Source organism: Lethenteron reissneri, chromosome 32 (genome assembly GCF_015708825.2).
Source record: "Lethenteron reissneri isolate LAM-NWPU_2019-01 chromosome 32, ASM1570882v1, whole genome shotgun sequence".
Lineage (NCBI taxonomy): Eukaryota > Metazoa > Chordata > Hyperoartia > Petromyzontiformes > Petromyzontidae > Lethenteron > Lethenteron reissneri.
In genome coordinates, this window is record NC_083810.1 from 14,845,153 (window position 1) to 14,872,992 (window position 27,840).

The window sequence follows — 27,840 nt, forward strand, 5'->3', positions numbered from 1 at the left end:
GTGTTTTTATTGCTGATACAGCAGTACCCCGGTTTACGAAACGACGTCCTCAATCGAAGCGATGTCGAGGGCAGGTGGAGGCGAAGGGCGGAGTGACGAATAGGAGAAAGGAGGGGCCGCTGCTGTCAGCGACGTCCGTGTGGGTTGAGGCGACGCAAATGGGGCAGTGGTATCGATCAAGGGACGACGTTAAAGGGGGAGACGTAAATCCGAGTATTACTGGAAAGTGAAAAAGCCTTATTTTGTACCGTACTTATTCTTTATGGTGAGAATGTATGAAGTGCCTTTTTAACAGTTGTGTATTTTAGTTGCACAATAACATCGTTTACTCTTTAAACTAAATGAATTGCATTTTTTGGCCATTTTACTTTCCAAAAACATTTCAAAATACGAAAGAAAGATAATGCATTCTAAAATAAAAACAAGCTTTCGCCTTTATTGTATCTGAATGGAACGCTTTAAATGTATTGAGCCTCATTTTCGCTGACACTTGTGCCAATGTGGGAACCCCTCCCAGGAGACTTTTGGCGAGTCACGTCCACAGAGGCGGCAGTCAATGAGAGCACTCAACCCACAAACCTTCTCTTGGGATGCTGCCAGCGACAGATGAGCATGCACTGAGCGAGATCGTGAGCTTGGAAGGCAGTGGTGACTTGCAGCGAAGCAATGCTTCCTCTAGCTTAATGTCTGACCTATTGCACGATCTGCCGATTCTTCAGCTTTTTTTATTTCGCGAGATGCTTTTTTAGACTGTTCTCAAATTTGTATTCTCCGCGTAAGCAAAAACCTCCATAGCTCACTTTGGAGTGTACCAACTCTGACTTTTAAATAGCAAAGTGGTAGGGGACAATACTGCAACCAAACCTTGAACGTGACTGCACTTCTGTGACGAACGCAACATTTCCTGCAGCACTTGCCGCGTGCTGAACGTGGCTGTGTGTCTTCTTGTCAAATCTCCTCTCGTGGGGTTTGCCCTGCTCAGTGCTGGAGCCCATTATTCCCGCGTGTACAATGGAATAAGAATGCGTCTCACCATTGCAGCCAGGAATCAGATATTCGTACTGGAGGAATCCGATGAGCAATTCGGCTCTCACAGTTGTCCAGTAGCGAGGCCGACACGTGATGCTGCTGCTTTTGCCGTGTATGACATTTTGAATTAGAGTGTCACGTGTGGTGCCATGGTGTAATGATGGTTAAGAAATGAGACTCAATCACTGGTTCGATTACCCACTCCCCCTGGCATGACCGAGGGAGCTAATCGAACCAGCACTGACAATATCCACCAGATCCTCCCGCCCAGCACTCTATGTGTGCAAGTCGTGTGTGGTGGGGTAAAGCGTGGGTACACCCACCTCTTTTGAGACGTCTGACCAGTATGGAGGCTTCCGCCAGCAGTGGTGCGAGCAAGTCATTGCAGGGTAGCACCTTTAGCTTAATACCTTCATGCGTTATTCAATAGAAATCGATCACGTGGTTGATCTCTGTCATCACTCTTGCTGGGCTTTACCCATGTCATGTTGCAGAAGGGCATTTTCAATCTTGACGGATTGCCTTTGTGATAACAAACCCCTTGAACGCAGTAATACGTTTAATTTATTTACTAAAATTACCTGACCCCGCAGTCAGGGTCTGGGAAAGCACTCAACGGCCCACTGTAGAGATATGTTCGACGTAACGTCAATTACAAACGGGAAACCCCAAACGTGAGCACAAAGCAGCAAGCAGCTTTGTTTAGGAAGCCACGGTTTTCTGAACCATTCTAGTTGGTGTAAATGTTCTTTTGGACAGGAGCACTATAGAATAGGATGCAGTGACATGCAAACGTTGCTTTGTATGGATACATTATAGCAATTTCTCACAAAGTAATCGATTAAACACCAACGTGAAACCTGGGCCGCAGGGTTACAGTCATGTTAAGGTGACGTGACAGCCATTCTGCTCACAACCCCCCTCTGTAACACAAATTCTTATTAATAATTCCAGAAATATCTAATGCTGGTGTGTATGCATGTTTGTGCAAGTCACAAGTTTACATGATTTACAGCATTCACTTCTTTATCCTATGCCCGTTGGCGGAGCAGGTTTCGCTTCCATTGGCACCGTTTGCCGTTTACTGTGGCTGTCGTGAACATGTTTACATGTGATATGCACTTATGAAATCATACTTTAGTCTGTAGATTTCATAAGCAGATTGGTTTTGACCTGAACATATTTTTTGTTGCGAATTTAACAATTACAAATGAAATGATTGTATTAAACGATTTTGCCATGTTGATGGGTGTCTCATTTATACCCGATTTTTATTTTAGAGTTGAGAGCGCTTTTAAAAGTGAAGAATTATGGATACTTGGCCAAGAATGTTTTTGGTTACAAGAAAGCATATAACCTTACATTGAAGATCTCTTGTAAAAGCAGTGAGTAGTATGGGATATAGAAAAGACTATGCATGTATAAAGGTCAAATGTATATGCTGGTTTCAAGAGCTTTGGCTCAAGAGTATAAAGAAAAATAAAAAGTATAAATATGTTTGGAAGTGGAATGTGTGGTGCAGTGATTAGTGCATGGTGCAATGAACCCTGCAACCAGAGATCGATATCCAGCCATGGCTAACGTCAGCGGCGAGTGATATCCAAACAATACACAGATCCGCCCTCACAAACCTGCATTGGTCAGTGTCCATAATAGAGGCGTTTGGGTTAGATCGCGTAAATATATTAATGTGTCGTTAAAACCCGACACCACCCGACACGGCCAATTAGTCAGGGTTGTCACGTAAATAGAACGTGGCAATTAGTCACCAGTACAGCACACCGGTGTGGTGGAGAGTCAAGCCACAACATTTACAATCTGAGTACGACGTTTTGCCAGTAATTACAATGAGCATCAGGCGACAGCCAGATTTGTGGAGAAGTCCACCTGCTTCGTTCCTTATATAGAGGCGTAGATGTGGTGACCACGCTTGGGTAGTGGCGGGTTTTAACGACACATTTACACGATCTAACCCAAAAACCTCTCATGGATGATAATGGTCGCGAAAGGCTCCGTGTTAAACTGGTCAGTGTGGTGCAGTAGAGTCGGTCCCCATTTCTGGATTGACACAAGACTGCAAATTATTCATTTATTCTTCTCATGTGGAAATTGCACACAATTTAAGACACGATAGCAACATCAGTATTCCATGCTATATAATACGGCATTATTAAATATTAAACAAACAAAAATGTCAAAACACGCAAGGTTGGATATATATTGTTTTCCCCGTACCATTTTATGAATTGCCTGTTATGATTTGGCTTTTAAAGACGTGTATGCTCCCGCAGTTTCGATACTATTTGATTGTACGCATCTGTAACGTTGATTATAACCCAAATCAATCCCATTATGGCTTCAAACATACAGAACAAGCAGCATGCTGGTGTGCATTTGAGGAAATTCGTGAAAGTATGTCTCACCTGTAATATGAGGACCCCAGCACAGTTTTAAGACAAAAATAAACGATACGGAACATGAAACTGTTACTATTCAGCAACGTTCCAGTTATGAACATGGAACGGTATTGTTATTTAGGGACTATAACACTGAACTTGTGTTTACTTCCTGCTCGGCACATGGTCTGCTTGATTGTTATCGCATTTCCAAGGCGTCCTGGTGGCTGACATCACCCTGTACAGAGTAGCGAACCCACAGCTGTTGAGTTCAAATAGGAGCAATCGCGCTCGATTAATCCTGCGTCTCAAGTACAATATTTCACCTGATTCCAAAGTCACAAGCACGGTCACCAATTACTGCACAAAAATATAAAAATTGTAATTGTCAACAACATTCTTCGCCACACTTGTATGGAATATCGCTTGTAAATATTCATTGAATGATTATCACATATCGACGATTGACAGAAAATAATTGGTTCAAGAACAGAAACCTCAATTGTATGTATGTTAAACTTCTTTCGCACCATACGCTGCCAACGGTGCTAATCGGAAATACAACTAAACACAACGCAGTTGCAAAGAAATTCGTTTTCAATCCAGATTTAAAAGTGCATAGCTCCAGTGGCTTCCTAATATCGGAATAGCATTTGATGCAGGCCCCCTAACGAAGTTTGAGTAAGCAAAGTATGACTTTGTTAAAAGTAAACGAACCAACCTATGCACAATTTAGAGGGTGGGAAGACGAAATGAACGCCACGCTGGCAAGGCTTGGCTCCTAGTGAGAGAAGTCAACGCTTTTGGCGAGTGCTGACGGGGGGGATGTGTTTCCCTTGCGGCGGAGGAGCAGCGGTGTGGTCCAGCTGGTGACAGGCGAGGCTTCCAAACGGGCCTGGCCCCCTGGCACCCTCCCCCGCCTTGCCCTGCCCGCTCGCTCTGGTGTGCCGCAACCTGCATTCAACAACACCAGAGGCCGTTTTGCTCAACGCGCGCCGCCTCGAAACGCGCGCACTTGCATCGCAACATGGAGAAAGTGACGGACGATTGATTGCTTGGGTATTCATCGTGGTTGTGGAAGCGTACATCCATATTATCACAATATTAGGGGCGCCACGGTGGTGAGATGTTACTACCTCGCCTGGTAAACAGGAGGTCGTGGGTTCAATCCCAACTCGGATGCCTGCATATTTGGAGTTTGCATGTTCTCCCCGTGGTCTCGTGGATTTTTCTTCGGGTCCTCCAGTTTATCCCTCCACATTTATAAACAACGTGCATGGGAAGTATTTGGCGTGATAAGGCACTTTGCTGATTTATCATTTGTGGCCAGATCACTTCTGACAAAAGAGCTATATAGCTCAGTGGGCCTTACCTGGTAAAATAGAATAGTTTAGTTTCTAGTGTATACCACTCCTACATCACCTCTTGCTCCAAAACTTCTCGGGTGCCAGCTCGCGGGTCTCTGCGGCGTTGCCACTTCTGGTCGGCTCGCTCTGTTCGATAAGAAACCACGCGGGAAACGAAGTACGGTAAGTGGACCACGCTCTGCCCAGCAGCCCCGATCGCTCGCTGAAGGAACACGTTCCAATGTCGTCGGCTAAGAGCGGGTGCGATAACGCAATACAATTTGTGTTTAATTGCATCTAATTGAATGAGACCGTGTCCCAAGGTGCTGGACACAAGTGAGCCGCACGCATCGTAGGGACCGCTGTAAAATGAGCTGCATGCAGCACCTCTTCAACAGATAATTATAAGACGCACCAGGAACTGGTGGTTCAGTGGTAGAATTCCCGCCTGCGTTGCGGGAGGCCGAATTTTGACTCCTGGCCAATTCAACTAATGTTTTGCGATGTGTCAACACCCTTGGCACCCTTACAAATGGGATGCTCCATCTCCAGGGGTGTACGAAGTGAAATACTTTCGTTAATCAACTAAATTCAAATTTTACGCCAATTATGACATCCCGGAAGAGCAGGAAAGAAGGATTTAAAATAGAAGGTGGAGAAACACGCACCTCCAACTTTTTCTTCCAAATGCAGAGGGAATAAAGTGTGTTTTATAATCCAAAGAATACAGTTCTTGTTTAAGGCAAGGTGTAGTTGAAGGCATTTCGTAAAGAAGAATCTGTCTCAGCGCAGCAGAAGTCTTGAGTTTTGACTTCAACAGGCACTGGGGGTTGGCAGCATGGACGGCGATGAAGTGAGAATTCCAAACAAGAGCAGCAGAGAAGGAGTGACCTCGAATTGAGTGTACATTAACTGGGGGCATTGACAGAAGGCGTGTACGACAGTATCGGTATGAAATCGAATCCACCAGAATGCTATCGTTCCATATAGCCTTGCAGAGTTCAATATTCACAAATAACAGAATTATTTGTTAATTTAAAAAAAGCAGTCTAGAGGTTATCAGGCAGGTCCTGAATGGGATGTTTGGTCAATGAATGTTTGAGCATGTGGGAGGAAACCAAACTGCCCTGAAAAATAACCCAATGTTATCAATCGATGAGACCACCCATGTGTGTGAGATTAACTGCCTTACCGCATTGGTAAGGTTCCAGCTGACGTATTTTAAGATTTAAAATCGAACTTAACCAATCCAAGGCTGTAGTGTGAAACAGCTTGTCATCTGTTCGCACGTAACTTGACATGTAACAATTCACTCCCCACTGCAACTTGGATGAACCGGCATGATTCAAAGTTAAAGGAATGGATTATTATTGTTACATTTTTATCATCTCGTTTGTCATTTTACAATTTGTTTCCTTTCCCCATCCACACAGATGTGTTAACTCCATTCACCTCAATATTGCATTCACACAAGGTGCGCTCTGGCTCCAGTTAAGGTGGCCAGTCGATGCGATTAGTTGCTGAAGGAGCTCCCAGCACGTGGAGCAAAACGTCGGACATCGCGCGGGAACAAAGCCGTCGCATGCGCGTCACCTGCACCACGTGGTCTCGGCGCTCCGCCTCCCCCTCCTCTGGGCCGTTGCGATTGGCCGGCCGCTCGAGCGAGCGCTCTCTCCGATTGGTCCGCTCCGGCCCGCGAGCCCCCGGGCCGCTGGGCTCGTAGCGGTCGGGCGCGAGTGGGTCGAGGGGGTCCACCAGGATCTCGAGCGGCCCCATGGGGTGGCTCCACGTGGCGCGGTTGTGGATGTCCCACAGGGTGTCCTGCCCGAAGGTGCCTTTGCGAATGCGGAATAGAACATAGTCCCGTGCATCATTCAGGGCGGGGTGGGGTGGGGGGGGGGGGAGACGCGTGGTCGTGTGGTCAGAGCCCCCTTCTCAAGGGGACGACGACTCTCCGTCGAGTGGAGGCCCTGACAGCAGCAATGGTGCGCGCAAGACATTGCAGGGCTGCGCCTTTAAAGTTTATTTTATTTATTACACGGATCATGGACATTTCGCGGCTATGTTTCACGGGAGATCCGTGGTGCTGCGAGAGCACAGCAGCAGCAGCACCTCCACATTGAACAGAAGGAGTCCAGTTGCACAACTGATGGGGGCCGTCCATAAATGACGTCACGCGATTTTTGACCCCCCCCCCCCCTTCGTCACACGGCGTCACAAAAAGTCAGACCCCCCCTCAAATATGACGTCACAAAGCTCTGCCCCCCCCCCCCTAAAAAATAAAACATGCTTAAAATCGCTTTAAACTATTGTCATTGTGCATATTTAATGTGGCGCTGCACATTAATTAAGTAGAACGTGTTGTCTATATTTAAAGTTGCGCATTTTGATGTGACGTCACATTTCTCAACTCCCCCCCCCTCGTCACACATCGTCACAAATGTCTGACCCCTCCCCCCCCCCAGGTGTGTGACGTCATTTATGGACGGCCCCATAGATGCGGCATTTGAACCACTTAGTAAGAGTAGAGGTTAAAGTGAGTCAACACTGCAGTGGCCATCACTCGTTTATAGAAGTGGCCAACAACCCCCAATGCAGGCTTCCAGGACAGAGGGCGTGCATGGATATTGCACAAATGAGTGTCCAAACTGAATTATTCAATTCACTTGTTTATACGAAAAAAAATTAGGAAAATACCTGGGCGTACGTGCCGATATAACAATATATAGAACTGAGTTTAACATAAGAATGCACTCAAATCAAATGTAATGGATAAGATTCCCTCAAGATGAAACAGCTTAATGATGAGGTGCTCGGAGAGCTGCATTGCCACTCCAGAGACACTCTAGAGCCCTGCAGCATCGCTTACCAACAAAGGCTCCGTCCACACTCCACAGCCTCACTGAGCAATCCAACGCAGCTGTGAGCAGCAGCTTGTGCTCCTCGATGACATCCATGCTGAGAGAGAACGTGACAAACCGCACTCAACTTTTGGTCTCGCAAAGATTCAGTTTCCTTATACGATCCTGCACTGTGCCCGCTTTCGTTCCCACGCCTTGATCCTTTTCTGAGACGGGGTTGGCAGATCACACGCCGCGTTCATTACCTACCCAAGTGATCTCCAACCTCGTATTCTGAAGTGCCACACAAATACAGTTGTTCCACAAGTTATCAACCATCCGGCAAGACACAACCAAAACACGTGGCATGGTGTACATTAATTTGTTCGTTTGCCATCGATCACAGCAGGCGTGCACAACTCACCTTGTGATTGCGCCGACATGGGCTCTCCATAAACTCACCACTGGGGACAAAGAAGGAGAAGATCTGCTCAAAACGGTCATAAAATCCAATCACGAGTTGTAGCCTCAACTCCAAAAGCTGTATGGGGAAGCCTTAATGGGAAGCGTATGAGTCACTGATGATGCACATTTGGTCATCATGGGCAGTGTATTGACAAGATTATCACTTGACTGTTGTTACACAGCACTCTCACAGAAACAATGCAGAATTATTACAACACCACAATCGTTTTAGCAAGTGCTGCTGCATGCACAATAATGCAAATTGCATAAAAGCAATACTCGGAAATCAATAATATGACGCAAGGGCAAAGAGAGATTAACAAACATGTGCTGTGTAAATTATAATCTGGCCCAGTTCAGACAAAACAAGCAATAAACGAGAGTTAAAAAATAGGTCGTCACGGCCTTCACAGATTTCTCCTAGTCTGGCACGTGGGCAGATCTCCCCTATGTGTCTCCACATACGAATGCATTTTAGTCCTTAGGCTGCCATGGTGGAACAGCGCACTCAACTTGCTGCCGGTTCATCTCCCAGTGTGGCAGGTGAAACAATGGGCAAAACATCTGTCCACTCAGCACTATAATTGTGTACTTCACATTTAGTCGATTGGCATGCCGGGTGTATTTGGGTAAAGCATCTGGTCAGCTTGGATGAGTAGGACAATGCCCTCTGGAGAAGCTCTCCAGAGCCCCCTCTAATGGAGGCCCTCATGCCAGCAGTGGGATGGGCGAGTAACCTTTTAGCGATCAGCCTCTTGGATTTCCACACACAAGTTATCCAGCAGCATCTTTTTAAAGCAAGCAAACTGGGCCAGTTTCAACATTCTGGGTGCCATCGGCAGAGTTAAGCTTGTCAAATAAACGTCGCGAGGTTACCAGATGTTATTGGAAAGAGCACTCCATCCAAACGATGGGTCCGATGTGGAGGGGGGGGGCGGTGCCACCTACACTGGGGAGGCTCTTCCTCGGGGCCGTGCATGGCGTGCGAGCTCACGTCCCACGCGTACACGTGGCCCGTCTGATCCGCGGCCAGCAGCACGCTGTCTCCGAGAGCCGAGGCCAGGCAGCACACGGGCCTGCCCTGCCGGCCCTGGTGCGCACAGACAAAGGTCCCCCTTCAGCCTCGCAGACCATAAGGGCAAGTGCTGTTAAGCCTTTCCCATTCCGATGACGTATTTGTACGTACATGTATGTCACCGGAATGGAATCGGAAGAGAAACTATTATAAAACAACTTTGTCGGTACCGAGGTTGACAACGCCGAGTGGAAGGACGCGTGGCGCAGTGTGGCACAGTTTGGCGCCAGCTATCACAGATTGCGGTCGTGTCGTAGGTTCCCTACGGTGAGTAGTGTCTTTCAAAGAAATAAAATGAACGCCGAGTCCCTTGCGTGTTCCACGATTCAGCAATGAACGGGACCCACCCTGCAACTTGCAAGCACCTCACGTGATCATTCTGGTCACATGGAGGACTCTCCAATGATAATCATAAGGTCGGCTAATCAAGTTACAATTCAGTACAAAATAATTCAAAGCTTAATTAATTCCAGCCAGCACAGTGTCCCACCACCTTTGTCTCCCCAGTGCTGCTGTTTACACAATACACCAAGTGCCTATTTAAGGAAGAGACTACACCCAGCTGCAGGAGTGGGTCCACGACATGCCACTGGTTTGTTTCATGGTCGTAACTGGAACGTGGGTCGCTGGGTCTCAGGGAACGTGCCCATTACTCTGCTATATCCATTTATTGAAAAGATGTGTGCACGCACTGTTTGAAATTACACAATGAAGCATTCGGCACGATGCGAGTGTTTGAGAAAGAGGATTGTCATCGTTACACATACGGCAGGAAACCTGGCGAACAGCCGTCCTCCGTGATAAACGTTCCAGAAATGAATGAACCCTGCAAAGAGACAATTGCACTGTCACATTAAATTAAACAAAAGACAACATTTCTCTGAGCTCAGTTATGCAGAGTGAAGAGCTCATCTCCACTGCCAGCACTGATCCAGTGGTGAAGATTTCCACATTCCTGAACTAATCAAAGAGTTGTGTGATACTGCGTTGGCAGTGGTGCACAAGTGTCCTGTATGTATGCTGGACTTCTTTCACAACGTACGTAGCCAACCATGCTCACCAGAGGTATGAAGCAACAACTCAACACATCCGTCAATAACACCGAATGGCATGACTGAACATTGGGCTGAGATTACATGTGACTCATGGTCTGGAGTTGTGAGCCCAGATGCCACATGCCACAGCTGCCAAATTGTGAAATATAATGAAAAATAAGGACAGCTTTTACCCTTTCTGGCAATAAAACAGGTGTTAAGATGTTCAAACACCAAATCGATCCCTTTTGCAAGGTATCAAGTGTGCATTAGCCACACTTACTTGTGGCAAAACATGTAAACAAACATGCTCTTCTTGTTTCTTTCGGTAAAGTCACGTAGAAGGGAAGTAATAAAATAATAAAAATAAAACATAATAAAACAATTCTCACGACGTTTCGGCTACAACGCAAGCAGCCGTCTTCAGGTGAAGAATGAGACACTACCAAACTAGGAGCTTATATATAAGCTGCCTTGGGGGTTGAAGAGCGCCTTAACAAAAAGAATGTGCATGTGAAGAGGGATTTAGCATATTCATGGGAAATGCGTAGGCGTTGGGCGGGGGGGTGTCAAAGTCATATTATGCCCATGCATTATGCAGGATCAGCAGCAACCAAGGGGGGTGCAGGGATTAGCAGTAACAAAGGAAAGGAATGTTAATGATATGTAGCTGCAGTTACTCAACAACCACGTAGAAAACTAAAGTATAAACTACATAAAAAACTAAAGTATAAACTGCATCGCACCATCAGTATACTTACTATACTCTATAATAAGCTGAGTTACTAACAGCAAGTAATACATTACAATTTTACCTCGTAAAAATTCTATAATATGCTTCCATCTAAACCTTATTCTCTTACATCACACGAGCATATACCGTACTATATACTGCCATAGATAAACCCAACATTAAATTATATACTGTATTGCTGTAAACCAACCTATATCTTATACATTTAATATCACACTATGTATTATTCTACACACCCTAATGTGTATCGAAATGGTTTATTACGTCCTTCCAATGATTGCTGAGCCAGAATCCATCTTCTCGGTTAAAATTGTCTCTGTGTTTGTATATGTGGATCGCCTCATGAACGAATCTCTCATGATAGCCAGATGGCTTGCAGAGAACCTCTGTCTTGGAGAAGTCAATATCATGTGAGCCCACTGAGTTGTAACAGTGATCTGCCACGGCTGAGGTGTTAGTCCTACCGTGTTTCAGGTCAGCTTTATGTTCACGGATGCGGTCCGAGACATGTCGTTTGGTTTCACCAATGTAACTGCTACCACAGAGGAAACTTAGTTTGTAGACGCCAGGGTACTGTATGTCTGGAACCACATCTTTTACAGACGGTACCAGATCACGGATTTTATGTACTGTGTTGAATCGGACCTGGATCTTGTGTTTAATCAGGATTTTGGAGATCTTTTTTGTGACCCCAGCAATGTAGGGTAAGGTGATGGTCTTGAAAGGCTCCTCAACAGGATCCTTCTTGATGGTTGGAGTGATGGCTTTGCGGATTGTATAGTCGGAGTAACCATTTGCCTTAAGAGCTTGGCGTACGTGTTTGAGTTCACTGGAAATGTGTTCATGGTCGGAGATGCATTGGGCTCTATGATATAGAGTCTTGATGAGGGAATTCTTCTGGGATGGATGGTGGTGGGAATCCGGTTTTAGATAAGCATCCGTGTGGGTGGCTTTCCTGTAGACAGAGTGGCTCATTGAACCATCAGGTCTCCTTTTGATTAGGACATCCAAAAAGGGTAGCTTGCCATCATTTTCGACTTCCATGGTGAATCTGATGGCTGGGTGCTCTGTTAATATACACGCATTGGCTTTGAAACGGATTGGCCTGCACCAGAGGCAGCCTTCTTTAGGGCCTCGTCTCACCGCTGGTCGGCCAGAGAGCAGCACGAAGACAATGCGAACATCAGCACACCGATTGCTCAGGTTCAGCGGTTGTGTTGGATCCTGGCAAAATGGTCCCATCGATATTGTTACTCATTGTTACTATCACTCATTATTACTATCACTCATTATTACTATCACTCATTTTAAAGTATTTAGTTCAGGGATGATGCTGCCGTGGACAAGAGGTCACATTAAGGGATTTCACATGTAATTCTGCGATATCCACGTCTGTGGGCCGTTTTCTTATAGTGATCCATTTCGATGTATCATCTCATAACATGGTGGGGATTGCACAATAAATGATTAAATATGGAATTCAGTTTTGTTACAAAAAATGTAAAACGAAATGAAAATGTTAAAACTGAGTGTTGTGTGCTGCTCGCCATGTGGCCCGCTCGCAACGAGCAGAGCAGCCCTGTCCTTGTGGGCGACACGGCTCTTCAGGAAGATGACCTTGGAGACACTGAGATCGTCATCCTCTGTGGGGTTACATAGGGGTCAGTGGTCAGGTGTCAGAGAAATAAGCAGGCAAAAAGACCAGAGGAACCCACAGCATCCATGAAGCAGAAAATCAACGTATTACTCTCGGCATGGTGGTTAACACCTTTAATCCAGAGGTTTGAAGGTAAGGGTGAGTGAATCGCGTGGGTTTGTGAAATTCACAAATCTGCTGTGCTCGTGAGGTGGCCACGAGGTGGCAGTAGAGCAAGTAGGTTTGTAGTGTGGTGGTTGTGTCATGTGCCCTGACTTAAAGGATAAATTAAAATCAATGGTCAATGGAAATTCCAGTGTGAACGCCGGTGCAATCGCACCGCCCGCGCACGGAGGGCACCTGCAGGGTCGGCGGAGTGCTGAGCCGGCGGTGGAGGCAGGCGACAGCTCACGTGACCAGACACCAGGTTCCACACGATCACCTCCCCGTCGTAGCTGGACGTGGCGAGGAGGCTGGGCGGGCACTGGGCCACGCACAGCACATCCTCCCGATGGCCCTTTCTCTGCGGATGGCGACGATCAATTATGACACTTGTGCGAGAGGAGGTAGGCCTACACTGGTGTGACATATCGGAGAACAATTCCTCCACTGCCACATGCGAGCCGAGCGAGCAAGGGGTCCTCACGATACGGGTTGCGGTTGCCGCCTCTCCTGACTTTCGCTAGAGGTGGAAACCCTAGGTAGGGTTGGTTTTCCACTGGCTATTTGCCAGAATTTAACCGTGATATGCTGGCCTGAGAAGATATCTGAATCTGGCTCAAGACCAAATAGGAACACTGGCGGGGCTAATGAAGCATCCATCGTGTGAAGTCCGTCATCACACCGTCCGGACACAGCGTCACTGCCACATCTACATGCGTCTTGACATATTCATCGCGTGTGACGGCAGTGGCACGGCTCAGCTGGTGGAGTGGAAAACAACCCTGCGCCTCCTGAGCCACGCCAGGTTGGCCCGGCACTGCCCTGGCACACCTCGGTTGTACTGAGGATAAGAGGTCAAAGTGCATCTCTGTGCTCAAACAGTCTCGTCTTGGTTTAACATGTAGGCCTTCACGACTGTTGGGATAGCTACCGACTGTGCTGCGTGGAAGCGAATCATCAAATAAAACATTGTTTAAATGCATGCCTATACAGGCCACTCATACTTCAATAGGGATTACCATCGGTACGGCTATTTTAATATACACGATGGACAGGAAGGACAAGATCAATGGGCTCACATAATGCGCATGCATAATGTACGTTGACTCAAGAGTACAGAAGCGTGGTCACCACATCTATGCCTCTATATAGGGACCGAAACAGGTGGACTTCTACATAAATCTGGCTGTCGCCTGATGAAGCTCATTGTAATTACTGGCGAAACGTCGTACTCAGATTGTAAATGTTGTGGCTTGGCTCTCCAACACACCGGTTAGTGCTGTGCCTTTGACGAATTGGCACGTTCTGTTTACGTGACAACCCTTACTAATTGGCTGTGTCGGGTGGTGGCGGGTTTAACGACACATTAAAGTTCCACATTCCTCCGGTTGGGGATAGCTCTTCCACAGGAACAATGGCGTCCTTTTCCTTTTTGCAGTTACAATTTAAGAGACGCTGTGTGTGCGCCTAGATTTGAAATGGTCCAAATTCAAGGAATACAATTTCAACTCTGGTTTTATAACCTAAAAACCTTAAAATATTTTCTAAATTTGTTTAGGCATCCTGAAACCGAAAGTAGGTCATGTGTGTCAAGGTTTGTAGGTCTTCATATAATTGGACCAATTCCTTTCAAATCAGCTATTGCTGAATAGATAAATCACGTTTATTTATGACTAGGTAAGAGCCCACTGAGAATAAAAGTCTGCCATGAAGTGGGTCTAATAGGTATTGATGACCTTTAATCATATACAGAGGATATGGCCCAGACACAGATGTTATTGATCAGCAGCAGCAGAGTTTGAACCGGGATGCTACATTTAGCATAGGTGCTCTGATGGAAGAAACCCCCAGGGGGCGTAAGATGTTCATCTCAGATTTAATTGGTGCCACTGTGTCGGGTACCAAATCATCCGCCCAGTGCGGTTGTGGGAACTGAATCAGCTGTTGGTCCTCTTGGGAATCCTGAAAGAGAAAATGAGTACATTTTATCCACAGCATCACTCCGAATCGAACTTGGATTTCTGGGTTCACGGCACGGTGTGCAAACCATGGGGGGACACCCACTTAACCGACATGGCTAGGGGACGCTCTCATCCAGCAGTGGATTGACAAAGGACTGTCCATTATTAGAAGCAACTGCAAGTGTTTTGTTTATACGATGAGAATACTTTTAATCTTCATTTGAAGCTTTAGTGACTGCAGAAATGCATTCCCTGGTTCTTTCGGTAAAGTCACGTAGGTAGAAAAATAACGAATAGATCACGACGTTTCGATAGCAACACAAGCTATCGTCTTCAGATGAAACAATGCAGCAGGCGGACTGCTGAGGCAGGAGGAAATGTAGCGAGAGCTACTGCAGACAAAGCTTGTCGACGTTTGTGGTGGGTACAACCCAAGGGTAAGTGGGCGGGACTAGGGATGGAATTTGCAGGCAAATGTCGAGTAGTGATAATAATTTAGTAAATACAACATTACTCTCTCTATCTTTAATCATGTGTAGCCACATGACAATATATTCGACCAAAGGTTATGTTTCATATCTCGAAGGAGGAAATGCGGTGTAGAGGGAGGGCACTTACCCATTATCTCTAGGTAACCAGCAATATTTGTGTAGCACGCCTGAATGCTGATGAGGCCCAGAAGGGATGAAACCAGTCCAGAGTTTGTGTATTTAAGCAGATCTTGTTGCCTAACCTTACGCCTGAGAGTCCAATAGGTTTAAAGACTAAACAGTATTGTGTGTGTGTGTATGTAGATACATAACTGATTGAAAGATTATACTGCAAAAAACTCTAATTTACCAAGTCGCATAAAGCAGACGATGATATCTATATAGCATGTAAATGTGAGACACACTTACCAAGAAAATATTTATTCTCTTGTCCCATCCGACTGAAATAATATATCTACATGAAAACAGACATAAGCAACGCGCATTCAGCATGGCTCCAAGGCACGTTCAAGGCACTCGTATTCAAACAAGCACCTTGTCATTTTTAAATTACCCTAATTTACACCGGTGCAATGAGAACATGAAATCAAATAAAAGCAGCATCAATAGCAACAGCTGTGTTCAAGCCACTGCTGGATGAAGCCCTCCTCATGTTTTCTGCCAAATCTCAGGGTCCTGCGATGTCGCATTCTACCCGCTCCTGCACATCAAGCTGGTTTCATTGTTCCATCTCCCAAGTGGAAATCCTCCTTTGATAGCAGATCGGGATGACTGTTGCCAGTCATCCCGATCTGCTATCATCCCTTCTCACAATACTTGCTGCCGAAGCTCACTTACTTGTCTTAGCAGTCATGAGCTGCTCTCTTCGCTCCATCTCCACGCTGGAGGTCCTCTTTAGCTCGTCCCCTCCCTTAGCGGCTGCCCACTCTGTCAATACTCGCAACTGCCAGCCGTCATCTCTTCTATCGACAGGTCCCTTGCCCACTTGCTTATCTTAACAGTCACTAGGGTGCCGAATGTTTTCCCCTCCACACTTAGAAACATGCATTGAGATTATTTAAATTATTTTGTTGTTATAAATTTGATGAGGCACTTCGTTGAGCTATCACTTGTGGCCAGGGCGCTTCTGAAAAAGAAGTGAATAGCTCAGTGGGCCTTAGCTGGTAGTATAAAAACAACTTGTATCTGTATATTTAAGTGATTTGTTTACATTTTCTCTACTTTGGCACTCCAATCGTGTTTTTGTATTGCTTGTTGTTGTCACGTTTTGACCTTCCCCGACGGGACATCTGCGAAAAAGAGCTTTACAGCTCATTGGAGTTCTCCAGTATAAATACATATTATAAATAAAGTGAATACATTTTTTTTAAACATTAATGTAGACTGTAGCCTGGTTCTTAACCTCGGTGAGTGTACCGGTAGTCGATAATGTAGACTTATTATTGGTTCTTTCGGTAATATAAAATTTCAATAATTTTATTTATTCTTTATTTTTTATTACTGAAAGCATACAGAATAAGTCTACATTATAAACTGCCAGTATGCTCACCGAGGTTAAAAACCTTGCTGCAGTCTCCATTAATGTTTTTTTTTTGTTTTTTATTTTATTTGTATAACTTTTATTTTTCTTCACTTTATTTTTCTATCTACGTGACTTTACCGAAATAACCAAAAAATATGAATTCCTGCAGTCACGAAAGTTTTAAGTAAAAAAATATCAATATTCTAATTTAGAATTTGCATTTGTCCTCTGATCCATGTGGCCCTCTTTCTGACTCTCGGTGTAATTCCCATCATGCTTCGTTGTCCATGTTTTCCCTCGGCATGGTGTTGAATGGCAAGTTGGTTCCGTCAAGTTGACCAAGCACGGATTCTGACAGACACTTTGACTGACTTGCCTTTTTCTAAATGTTTGTTATGGGGGGAACTCACTTATTTTTATTGACCACGACGTACGTACAGTCACAGATCTCTTCAGCATTCCTTTCTGCAAAAGAAATGTGAACTGGTAAGAAGGCCTTATTATCCACTGAGCAAACCACACATTCTCAGTTAATGCAGACATAAAATTGTTAAAGCTTTGCACATGTCCAATTCACGCTTCCATGCTTTTGTGCACAAGTGAATTCCGAAGCGATACACATTCAAATCTCCACGTAACAATTAAGGGATGTTGTACCAGGTCATGAGAGTCGATCAATAACATAGATTTTAGCCCTTTGTCAATCCGCTGCTGGATGAATGCCTCATGCTCTCATGGTTGTTTGGCCATACTTCACCACACTGATCAGCGCGGGTCCGTGAAGAGGGGGCCCAGGATGGGGGTCAGATATCCCTCTTAGCCACTGATGTTCGCATTGCCCAAACCACTGCGCCACCACTCATTTAAAGAACACTGTAACATTGTTCTTTGTGTGAGGAGAAAATGTACCTTGTGTTGAACTTTTAGATTTTATCATATGTACAAATATGGTGAAAGTAATAACACCTTATTTTACGTGTTAGATAAAGTGCCGTGTTAGTAACGACAGTCTTCTGAGAGAGGAAAAAACACTGCTGGTATTGGTGGAGTAACGGATGATTCTGCTTACTCAGAACGGGCGGAAAGCACTCCCTCTGTCGCAATGAGAATGCACTTCTAACTATCGCATTTTAATACTTGCTTAGACAATTATATTTTGTGTCTATTTCCTAACAGCCAATAATTATGAAGTGTACACGTATTGCATACGAGTTTGTGCATGTGTGTGTGTATGCATAGATTAATAATGCATCACTCCTGTAGAAGACGCTGTTGCATTAAGCCGCATGTCCACACACCAGCGGAAGTTGTGTGCATGGCCCTTCACTTTACCGCCTGGCAACCAGCGGCATTTGTTTACGAGGCCAGAGTTCTCCGGCTAGAGTTCACCTGTTTAAGCAAATGCTGATGTCATATATTGGTCAATAAAGGACATATCGGCTGCTGAATCGCAATTCACATGAATCTCTTCTGTGGTCAGATTCTTGTCCATCTATTGTGAACTCTATATATTGTATTACTTCACATAAGTGACATTTTGAAAATACCTCGTGTTTTGCTTCATAACACCCCCCCCCCCCAACAAAAGCCATGGAGGCGTTTATCTTCTTGAAATAGGAGGTAAAGAAACTCGTAATTCGAGACTCAAACATCGCACCAACAGCTCCAGGCTGTGACACTGCTAAAAGACTCTGGTGGAACCATCAACTGCATTAGGACCTCAACAGGCCAATGGGAATTTAAAGACCCAGCCAAAGTGTCAATGTGGCAATGCAACCTAAACTACGGACCATACAGTCAACAAATGTAGTCAGTGCTCCATCAGGAGAGAAGGAACAGCAAAACTACACAAACTCTCTCCTGAAGACCTCTGGTGGCTAGCACTACTCCACATTCGTATTTAGCTACCGAACATATGATTGCCATACGTAATTGAATAGAATCAGAAAGATAAGCGCATGGTGATTTTTTATTTCGATCAGTTCCACGTGATGGGGACTTACGTTTCCTGAGTGTTCGCAAACACTGCCCGTTGTTGTAGTTCCACACTTTCAAACACCCATCTCGCCCGCCTGTAATCAGCCTGCACGCCGGACACAGTCGGTCAACACAACAGCTCCCACTTGATCTCGCAGACCTGTAGCTGAGTTCGCAACATCAACAAAATTCCCACCAGCACTGCTCAGTATGTCCTACAGTGGCCTCTGGTGAATAGGAATCAGCCATGAAGTAATGCCTGACTTACTAATGAATGATCACAATACAGAACAATGTACTGTATTAGTGTCCATGAAAACAATCATACTGTACACACAAGTGGAGAAAATGTCTCTTCAAGAGGAGCACAGAAGAGGATTTTTTTTCATAAATAACTTGGATTTATTTAGCATTTTAATACTATAAGCATCTTTAAATGCAGTGGAGGAACAACTATGTAAATACATGATGTGGATACATCTTCAAATATCATAGAAACTTGCAAGTTGATAATAAGAATATTTCCCCCATACCAACACAGACACACGTGTGAGATGTGCACGTCTAACACGTGACACTGGAGCACTTCCCATTTTCAGAGCCAATCAACATTTGGTGGAATTGATTGGTGGTCAGGTATGCAAAGTAGTATGGATGGTATGAGTGGACATATGACTGGCATCCAACGATGGTGTCTCAGACTGAGCGGAGGTTGGCTGATGATGATCCCTTTTTCATCTCTCGTGGGGGCTGATGGAGCAGGAGGGGCTGACGCTGTGCGATGGGGGGAGGGAGTCCCACCTCCTGCCGCTCGAGTCGAAGGCCATGCAGGTGATGGCCGACTCCCCGTGCGCCCCGCAGAACTCGAACGTGGGGAGGCCCGAGTCCAAGTCCCACAGCTTCACCTACCTGCGAACGGCGCGCGGCACGCGCACGGCACACCTCCACCATCCCCCCTCACATCCTCCAACAATCCCATCATCCCCTCAATTGCCACGACCAACTAACAGCATCACCCCCCCCCCCCCCCCAGCCACCAACAGAAGAAGAAGAACGGCATGAATGCCAAATGTACAATGCACCCGTGATTTGATGTGGTGCTGGCCCATGCCTCGTGGAGGCTGGAACTCACCGAGTCCTCGGAGCAGCTCACGACTTGGCGGAACTCAGCGCTGTACCGACAGCAGCGCACCGGCTCCCTGTGACTTGTGGCCGCCCCGGCGTCCATGTGCAGCCTAGAAGCAGCACAAAAGCAAAGATCCCCCGTATAGCCTTAACAGACTGTTCAGGCAAGTGCTGTTCTCCCGAACAGCACTTGCCTGAACAGCCTGGCACAGCACACGAGGGGGTGGGTGGCCAGCATTACGTCCGGCCGTTTTTGTCTCCCCAGTTGGCGATGTTTACACATTGCACCAGGTACTCATTTGAGGCTGAGTCAACCTAGAGGAGGCCCAGGACCGATTCAGATAATCGTCACTGGTGTTGGCCATGAGCGGGAATCGAACTCGTGCCACCGGGTTCATAGCGCAGCGCGCTAACTGTGGCGCTGCCGCTCCCCACTGCGTGTGTGGGAGCAGCACAAAGATAAAAAGGCACACACGTGCGCCACCTTAGCCATGGCGACAAAGCCCCCTGAGGTCACTCCTGGCCTCTTGACTTCTCACCCGGTAGCACAAAATGAACGTGAAACTGGAACCCGCGCGTCACGTTCGCTCACCGGTCGCGGACGGACAGAAGAGCCACGCCGCCCTCGGTGGCGACGCACAGGGCCCGGGCGGCCGGCAGGTAGTGGCACGCGGAGACGTCCCCTCGCAGGCCGCTCATCTTGGGGCTCACGGAGCACAGGCAAGTCTGCTCCTGGGCGTCCCACACCTGAGCCGGAGACGCCGGCCAAACACGGCGGGCGAGGAGAGTCAAGGTTGACTCCTGCCCGACCTCCCCTGCGCACCCACGCTCCTCAGCGCTGCCCCCTCCCGCGTTTATCTTGGGTCCAGTTTGTCGCCAGCGCTGCCCCAGCTGCCCTTGGAGACAACGGCCCCAAACCCCCCTACCGCCCGCCCGCCCGTCCCAAGGAAGCCCTGGAACTCGTTGGTGCTGCCCTGGCTGCCCCGGCTCTCCCCCCGGTTCACTGTTGGCGCTGGGCCCTTGTTGCTTTGCCGCCGAATACTGCCGCAGTGTTTCTCTCTTTCTCTCCTCTCTCTATTGTTAATCTGCCATGGGCCCTTCCAGCCCCCAGGTCACCCAGCTTCTACCCGAATGTAATAAGTGTATGGTATTCCCTCGTTATTCACGAACTTGCTATCCGGGAAGCGCATCTGGAACTCTACTTCTCTGAAGGAGCAATAAAGACATCACAACGATCATCATCATCACCACAATCATTGTCGTCATCGTCTTTCAGCATCATCTTCACTGCTTCCTTCTACTGCACAGCATCACCATAATTTATGGTAAGTTAATTTATAGACTGTTATTTAATCCTTTAAGATTTATTTTTATTTACTTTATGTTTATTATAATAAAAAATTGCGTTGTTATGGAAATGTCCACGTATTTAATAGCTTATTTACGTATTCATTTAAGGTAATTCATTCTAAGAGAGGTTTCCGAAGGCCAATATCATTATCCGCGAAATATGATATTCATGAGCATCTCCAGAACGTATCCCTTGTCGCAAACAACGAGGGAATGACGGATAGAGATTGGTGGGAGATGTGTATGGACTTGGACCCTAAGTCTCATTGTTTGTAAAATTCCTCCATATTATTATAGTGGGGTATCTATAAATTGATCATCCTGTACGTTGAACGCAAAACTTATGGCTGCAGATAAAATTGATCCAGTGCTGAGTTTCTCAGGAAAAATAACTTTATATCAGAAACCTAAACAGGTCCTTAACTCAAGCTAAAACTAACATGAGTCTTAGCTAGGGTGATCTTGTGTAATTGCAGTCACAAAAACAATTGATGTCAAATGTCAGCACATGTGAGTGGACTCCACCATTGAAGATTATCGATAGTGAAGCTCTACTCTCGCCGGTGGCGCTCGTTTTGCTCCACCGCAGGACGGCACCAACTCACTTTGATGTTTCTGTCCGAGCCGACCGAGAAGATGCGGGACGTCTCCTCACAGATGGCCAGGTAGCAGATGGGCGACGTGTGGCCCCTCAGTACACCCGTGGGCCTCCTGGGATGTGCACATTCACGCGGCCTCGGTTACATTCACTTCATCCACGAGGCATTTAACCATCCAATCGGCGCTCAGCATTTATCAACCTACCAGCCACACGACCCCGACAACACTCTCGTCAAGGAGAAAACTCCGGTCATCCTCGCAGCGGTGGCTTTTAGCGAGCCACTGGACAAAGACGGTCACTGCATCGTGCACTTTCAGATGTGCTTCTGCGGCCATCTGAAACGCTCTTCCTTCCGATATGATAAAGCCACGGGAACGACACACTTTAAAATCGAGATTTAAAACTCATTTCTTTAGAGCTGCTTTTTATGTTTAGTTTGTTGTCCTTCCCCCACACCTCCGATGAGCGCGGTTGGCTCCGTACAGTGTGAATGATGTTTGAGTTCAACTCTACCGCTACCACTCGTGACGTTAACATGAATCCCAACACTAACACCTACACACGAGCCGTCAAACCACTGGGAAACATTGTCGAATGTGCACCACCCCCCTCTCCTCTACGCTGCTCAGTGCCGCCGTGGCGACGAGGCACGGTTACCCGGGCACGTAAGGGTTCCAGAGGCGCACGGTGCGGTCCATGCCGCCCGTCACCACCAGGCTCCTCTCCTTGCTGAAGCAGAACGTCTTGACGCCCTTGTGAACGCGGAACACCGTCTGGTCGGTGGCCGCTCTGCGTCGTGCCGCCCCCAGGCCGCACGGCCGCCTGGCGCGGAGGTTCCCGGCCGTGTCCCTGACGAGCTCCTCCTCCAGGTTGGTGGCGCCCGTCGTGCACCCTTCGTCACGCGGCGACACGCGCCCAACACGCGGCGCACGGCGCGTTGTGACACGCATCAGCGTCGCCATCGCTCGGCATGCAGCAATTTACGATTACTTGGAATTAAAATGAGAAAATGCGTTACGTTAATATCGATAATACGAGCAGTTAAACTCACCAATGACAAGTGCAGTGCCTTCGTGGTTTGAGGAGGATATCACTGCCCGGATGGACTCGTAATACTTAAGCTGCGATGACACGCACGTATACGTACGCACACACACGCGCACACATAAATACACGTGAAGCTGCATCACACGTGCCAAACAAACTCACGTTAATTTTGTTTAACCAGGTGAGAACTCAAGAGACCAGGATAGCCTAATTTGCAAAAGTGACCTGGCACATTATTCTGCCCATAGGGGGAAATGATTGCTGTGTATAGTCCCACTTTCACATTTGGCAAGTTTGGACCCTCAAGGCGACACGCTGGTCAACTTGTGCGAATTACATCGGCGTATCTTTAACATCGACCATGAAGCACAGAGTGCGTAGTAGTAGTATTCCACCTGCGGTCATAATCAGGGCGGCCGAGGAATTGGAACCGTGAACCTCTGCAACAAGCGGCAAACGAGTTAAAGCGAGACCATGCCAAACTGTTGTCCTACTTAAAAACACACCGGTAAGCGGTGTATGATTCCATAGCAATAGACCACGAGAAGAAAAGTTTCAATAAGCACGTATTATCTGCCACGCATGAGGATCAGAAACATCGACATTGACAAAGCATATGGAGCAAAAGCTAAAAAGTATCCAAAGAAAAATGGAGAGACGCATGCTGGAAATTCCAATAAGAGAGACAGAAAGAGGACCACATGGATCACAGTACCACCACAAATTAGAGAAACCAAAGCGACTCTTGACTTCAAGCTTTCGTGACTGCAGGAATTCATATGCTTTGGGTCTTTTGGTAAAGTCACGTAGATAGGTTCAAAGAAAATAACAAAAAATTACGACTTTTACCGAAAGACCCAAAGAATACCACAGTGACTGTTAAGACAAGCCAGTGGCCTATGGGAAGGACGTGTTTCGAGATAACGATGGACCAGCAGCCACTAACGACAGAGTGGCAGCCGAAGGAAGGAACACACCAAAGAGCATGTGCATTGCGGAGATGGAGCAATAATCTAAGCTCACGTGCAGGATGGAGATCGATTTTAGCATCACGGGACTGTAAGGGATGGCAAGTACATGGGGTGGTTTTCATTTAGCAGCAGAAGGAACTTGGCGATGGATAGCAATTATGAGATTTGGTGGTAACTGAGAGGCCTTCATTGCAAAGTGGAAGGGAATGACTGACGGTGATGACGATGGTGCAGAAGGGGATGACGGTCGTGCACCTCTGTCACCCAGTCGTCGTGCACTTTCCAGTGGATGTAGGTGAGGTTGGAGTGGTGGAGGGCATTCTCCAGGGTGATACTGGGCACTCCATCCACTGGAGGATTCTTCTTCCAAAGCCTGTCGTAGTACAGCGAGTGTCAAGGGACTTGCACTCTCCTTCACCCAAGATCCAAACATCACACATTGACCATCTGTTGCTCTTCACCGGGAACCAACCAACGAACTACCCATCTATCCAAACATCCATCTAACCAACCACCCAACCATCTATGGACATATTAAACTTTTAAAACTATTTTCGATGTTACCAGGTAAGGCCCACTCCAAACATGCATCTAACCAACCATGCAACCAACCAACTCTCCAACCACATGTCACAATATTAGTTGACTTATTTACAAGAAGGTTGGGATATGGTGTGGGATTATGTATTTTTAGGTTGAAACGTGGCACGTGTCTGGTTTTCTAGCCCGTGACTCAAACGAAGGAATAGACAAATTCCTGATTCTATAATAATTGGCCACAGTTCTTATTCTCTAGCCACCGAGCCGGTACACGGTATGCAAAAAGTAGCATTGAAAGAAATATTGGTGCTGTATTTACTCACCTTAGTGTCTCCCCCACTGATGAGATTAACAAGATATTCACACAGCCCTGAAACAACACAAATGCTGTTCGGTATTAGAGATAGGTTACATGACAAACTCATACATAGAACTGGGGAAATTCGTTGAATAAGTCGGTTAGTCGACTAAAAATTGTATTCTACTTTTTTGTGGGGCAATGACTGGATGCCCCCTTTAAAATGGTGGTCACCCCCGCATCTTGCCTCCTGAAGGCAGGAAACCCCCTACAAGCCATGTCCAGCGTGGCTGATGCCGATGAGGTCACCAAGCAACGCCTATCGCCTCCCGTCCAGTGGCACACGTTGGAACAGAGGTGAGACTTTTAATTCCAAGTATTTTCGTGTTCTGAACAGTTGCGTCATCAAACTGATCATCAGAAGAATAATAAATTGCTTAAATATTCAGATATCTCAGCTCTCCTCGTATCTCCCCACACGTTGTTCTGTTTATCCGACTTTGGTGTAGGCTTTTATATCATCAGATATCAGAAGATACACAGGAGTGAGCATGGGTAGTGACCACCATGCATAACAGGTGTTACAGGCTGTGGGCTACATGGAGGGCATTACAACAAAATTCACTGTTACACTGTGCTCATATGCTCCCACATCTATGTTCCCTGCCTTAACCAACCTGCGGTGACCAACGTGAAATCTGGTCACGTGACTCCCACAACCTGCATGGCATAGGGAAGCCCTTGATTTAGCAGTGGCTTGATAAGGGCCGCACGTGTACATATCGGTCTCATGGCAGACTGGGTAACATACCCACCACCGAGCACGTTTCTACAGGGTCAACAGTTCAAGCCCCTTAAGCACCCGGAACATTTACTTGAAGGGCATTACTAGAACATGAGAGGTGTGATCCACATGTAGGTAGAGGGCCTCTTGAGCATGCACAGGCAGAAGGACCCCACTCGGCTTCACCGGCTTCCAGCCGACATGTGCATGTGTGACAATGTGAAAACCCGATGAAGGATAGCTTCCTGTGTCAATCAAGACTGACAGGCCTTTATCACTCCACTGTTGGATGATTGCCACCCACACCATATCGGTCGTCGGGGGATGTTTGACCTCACCTCGCCGCGTTAGTGAGTGCGGGTCGGGGAAGGGGTCGGTGGTTCAGATGCCCCTCGCCACTGACAATGGTCGTGGCTGGCAATTCAACTCAGGTCGCCGGGTTCGCAGGAATGTTTGTAAGTCACTGCACCAAAGCTCCACTGTGTACCAGTATCAATTTGAATGTTGATTAAAAAAAACATCCTGAATCTCACCATTGCAGCTCATTAATTGCTTTCGAATTCTTGTTTAATATGGTCACTGTAAAGCATTGAATATCTTGCGAAGCACAGAACAAACACAAATTGATTTGAGAATTATAAGTTGATTGTCGAGCAGCACCTCTGAATCTCCGTAGAGAATCATGCACTCGTCTTCTCCCGTGTGACTGGGAAACAGAAACGATTTTAAAGTGTTAGATTTGTGTAAGTTTAAATAGCAGTTAAAAAGCATTGCATATATCATAACCATCTATCATAATCATCTATCATATCCACTTGAAATTATGGGAAGCATTCTTACATGGCCCTCACCTCTGTCCACACAGCAATATAAATTGGTACGCCAGACAGTTTATCGGCAGATCGTGTGTGATAGGGCAAAGTGCGGGTTGATTCCACCTTTTCCAATAAGACCCTCTAGAGGGGCTGTGGCGTCCTTTAGCGGACAAATCTGGAGTCCCTTCCGCCTGCAGTGGCGTGAGAAGGACATCACAGAGCTGTAGCTTGAACTTTTACCCTGACCAACTAAACAGGTTATTACTGTGGCCCATAACGATGGGCTGAGTCACCCCTGAGTGGGTTTCAACTCTGGACCTTGTGAGGTGAGCACTCTCGTTACTCAGGGTGATACAATCCACCACCCCAGCAATTCGATGAATCAATGCAATTCCGGGCTGCAATTCAATTGAATAATTATTTTTTTATTTTGTTTACAATGTGGTGAATGGTAGCACCTCAATTGTCTGCAGGGGTGACGTGGGCCCACTAATTACAACCCGAACAAATCGAATTATTATCAATGCTACACACGCCAACTGATAAAGCATGTATTGTATCGTGACCTCAGGAAATGATATTAACCAATGAACTGAGGATGCATCGTTCCACCCCTCACCTGGTGGAGAAATGCGGTCGCTGTGAGCCCAACCTACCTGTAGTTGATGCGTAGGGGGACCGTCTCCAAAGCATTGATCTGGCAGTAGGGCTCGAAGGTGGACACCTCGTACAGCTGAATCTCACGGTCCCTGCGTGGTTAGAGGACACTGCGCGTTAAACCCATTCAAATCACCGATTGAGTCTCCCTCGGTTTGCCTGTCAGTATGTCAGTCACATTTGCTCATTTGTCAGTCACAATTACTCCAATTTAACCTACCGACAAGAGGACCGCAATGCCGTTTTTCGGTAACTGCTGATGGTTTATACAAAATGCACAGAGGCTGAGTGCTTTTTGTCAACACGTGTCACTGTGTTTATTTAAACTGTTCATCTCTGCAAACTGACCCTTGAGTCGCCAGAGCGATGGTGTGGACGTGTCTCCCTGCTCGAGCCGCTGTTCAGCACTGTTCATCCCCTTTCAGGAGCCCTGATGCACCTCTAGATTGCAAGTCCAGTGATGACCATTACACCACGTGCCAACAAGAACACTCAATTGATTTTGATAATGTTGAAGTTCTGTGCAAAACTAGCTATTACTGGCCAAGACTAATCGGAGAATCTATCAAAATTGAAAGAAATAAAAAATATTTTAACCATTCGGATATCTACCGACTAAGTGCTGCGTGGAAGCGAATTATCAAATAAAACATTGTTTAAATGCATGTCTATACAGGCCACCATAATTCAATAGGGATTAGCGTTGGTACAGCTATTTTAATACACACAATGCGCATGCGTAATGTACGTTCATTCATTAACCCCCCCCCCCTCCCCACATTGTGCGAGAGCGCAGCTGCGTGGTCACCACATCTACGCCACTATATAAGGAACGAAACAGGTCGACTTCATTCACATATCTGGCTGTCACCTGATGAAGCTAGTTGTAATTATTGGAGAAACGTCGTACTCAGATTGTAAATGTTGTGGCTTGGCTCTCCAACACACCAGTGTGCTGTACAAG

The 27,840-nt window shown here is 46.5% G+C and overlaps 1 protein-coding gene across 3 annotated transcripts in view; it reads right to left on the reverse strand.

The window, feature by feature from the left end:
* Positions 1 to 3,132: 3,132 nt before the first annotated feature.
* The window catches only part of LOC133350092 (WD repeat-containing protein 64-like), a 48,439-nt gene continuing 23,731 nt past the window's right edge, over positions 3,133 to 27,840 (reverse strand). For all 3 annotated transcript variants that reach the window (XM_061564103.1, XM_061564104.1, XM_061564105.1), the window contains 23 exons: positions 26,876 to 26,968; positions 26,065 to 26,110; positions 24,646 to 24,692; positions 24,038 to 24,155; positions 22,816 to 22,885; positions 22,422 to 22,656; positions 21,769 to 21,874; positions 20,406 to 20,560; positions 19,818 to 19,923; positions 19,490 to 19,593; positions 18,715 to 18,794; positions 17,122 to 17,176; positions 15,598 to 15,643; positions 14,640 to 14,699; positions 12,936 to 13,098; positions 12,487 to 12,582; positions 9,919 to 9,977; positions 9,025 to 9,166; positions 8,036 to 8,075; positions 7,641 to 7,729; positions 6,365 to 6,606; positions 4,848 to 4,918; positions 3,133 to 4,379 (listed from right to left, as the gene is read on the reverse strand). In XM_061564103.1, coding sequence (XP_061420087.1) covers positions 4,220 to 4,379; positions 4,848 to 4,918; positions 6,365 to 6,606; positions 7,641 to 7,729; positions 8,036 to 8,075; positions 9,025 to 9,166; positions 9,919 to 9,977; positions 12,487 to 12,582; positions 12,936 to 13,098; positions 14,640 to 14,699; positions 15,598 to 15,643; positions 17,122 to 17,176; positions 18,715 to 18,794; positions 19,490 to 19,593; positions 19,818 to 19,923; positions 20,406 to 20,560; positions 21,769 to 21,874; positions 22,422 to 22,656; positions 22,816 to 22,885; positions 24,038 to 24,155; positions 24,646 to 24,692; positions 26,065 to 26,110; positions 26,876 to 26,968 — 2,383 coding nt within the window. In that variant the 3' untranslated portion in view covers positions 3,133 to 4,219. The remainder of the gene's footprint in view (positions 4,380 to 4,847; positions 4,919 to 6,364; positions 6,607 to 7,640; positions 7,730 to 8,035; positions 8,076 to 9,024; positions 9,167 to 9,918; positions 9,978 to 12,486; positions 12,583 to 12,935; positions 13,099 to 14,639; positions 14,700 to 15,597; positions 15,644 to 17,121; positions 17,177 to 18,714; positions 18,795 to 19,489; positions 19,594 to 19,817; positions 19,924 to 20,405; positions 20,561 to 21,768; positions 21,875 to 22,421; positions 22,657 to 22,815; positions 22,886 to 24,037; positions 24,156 to 24,645; positions 24,693 to 26,064; positions 26,111 to 26,875; positions 26,969 to 27,840) is intronic.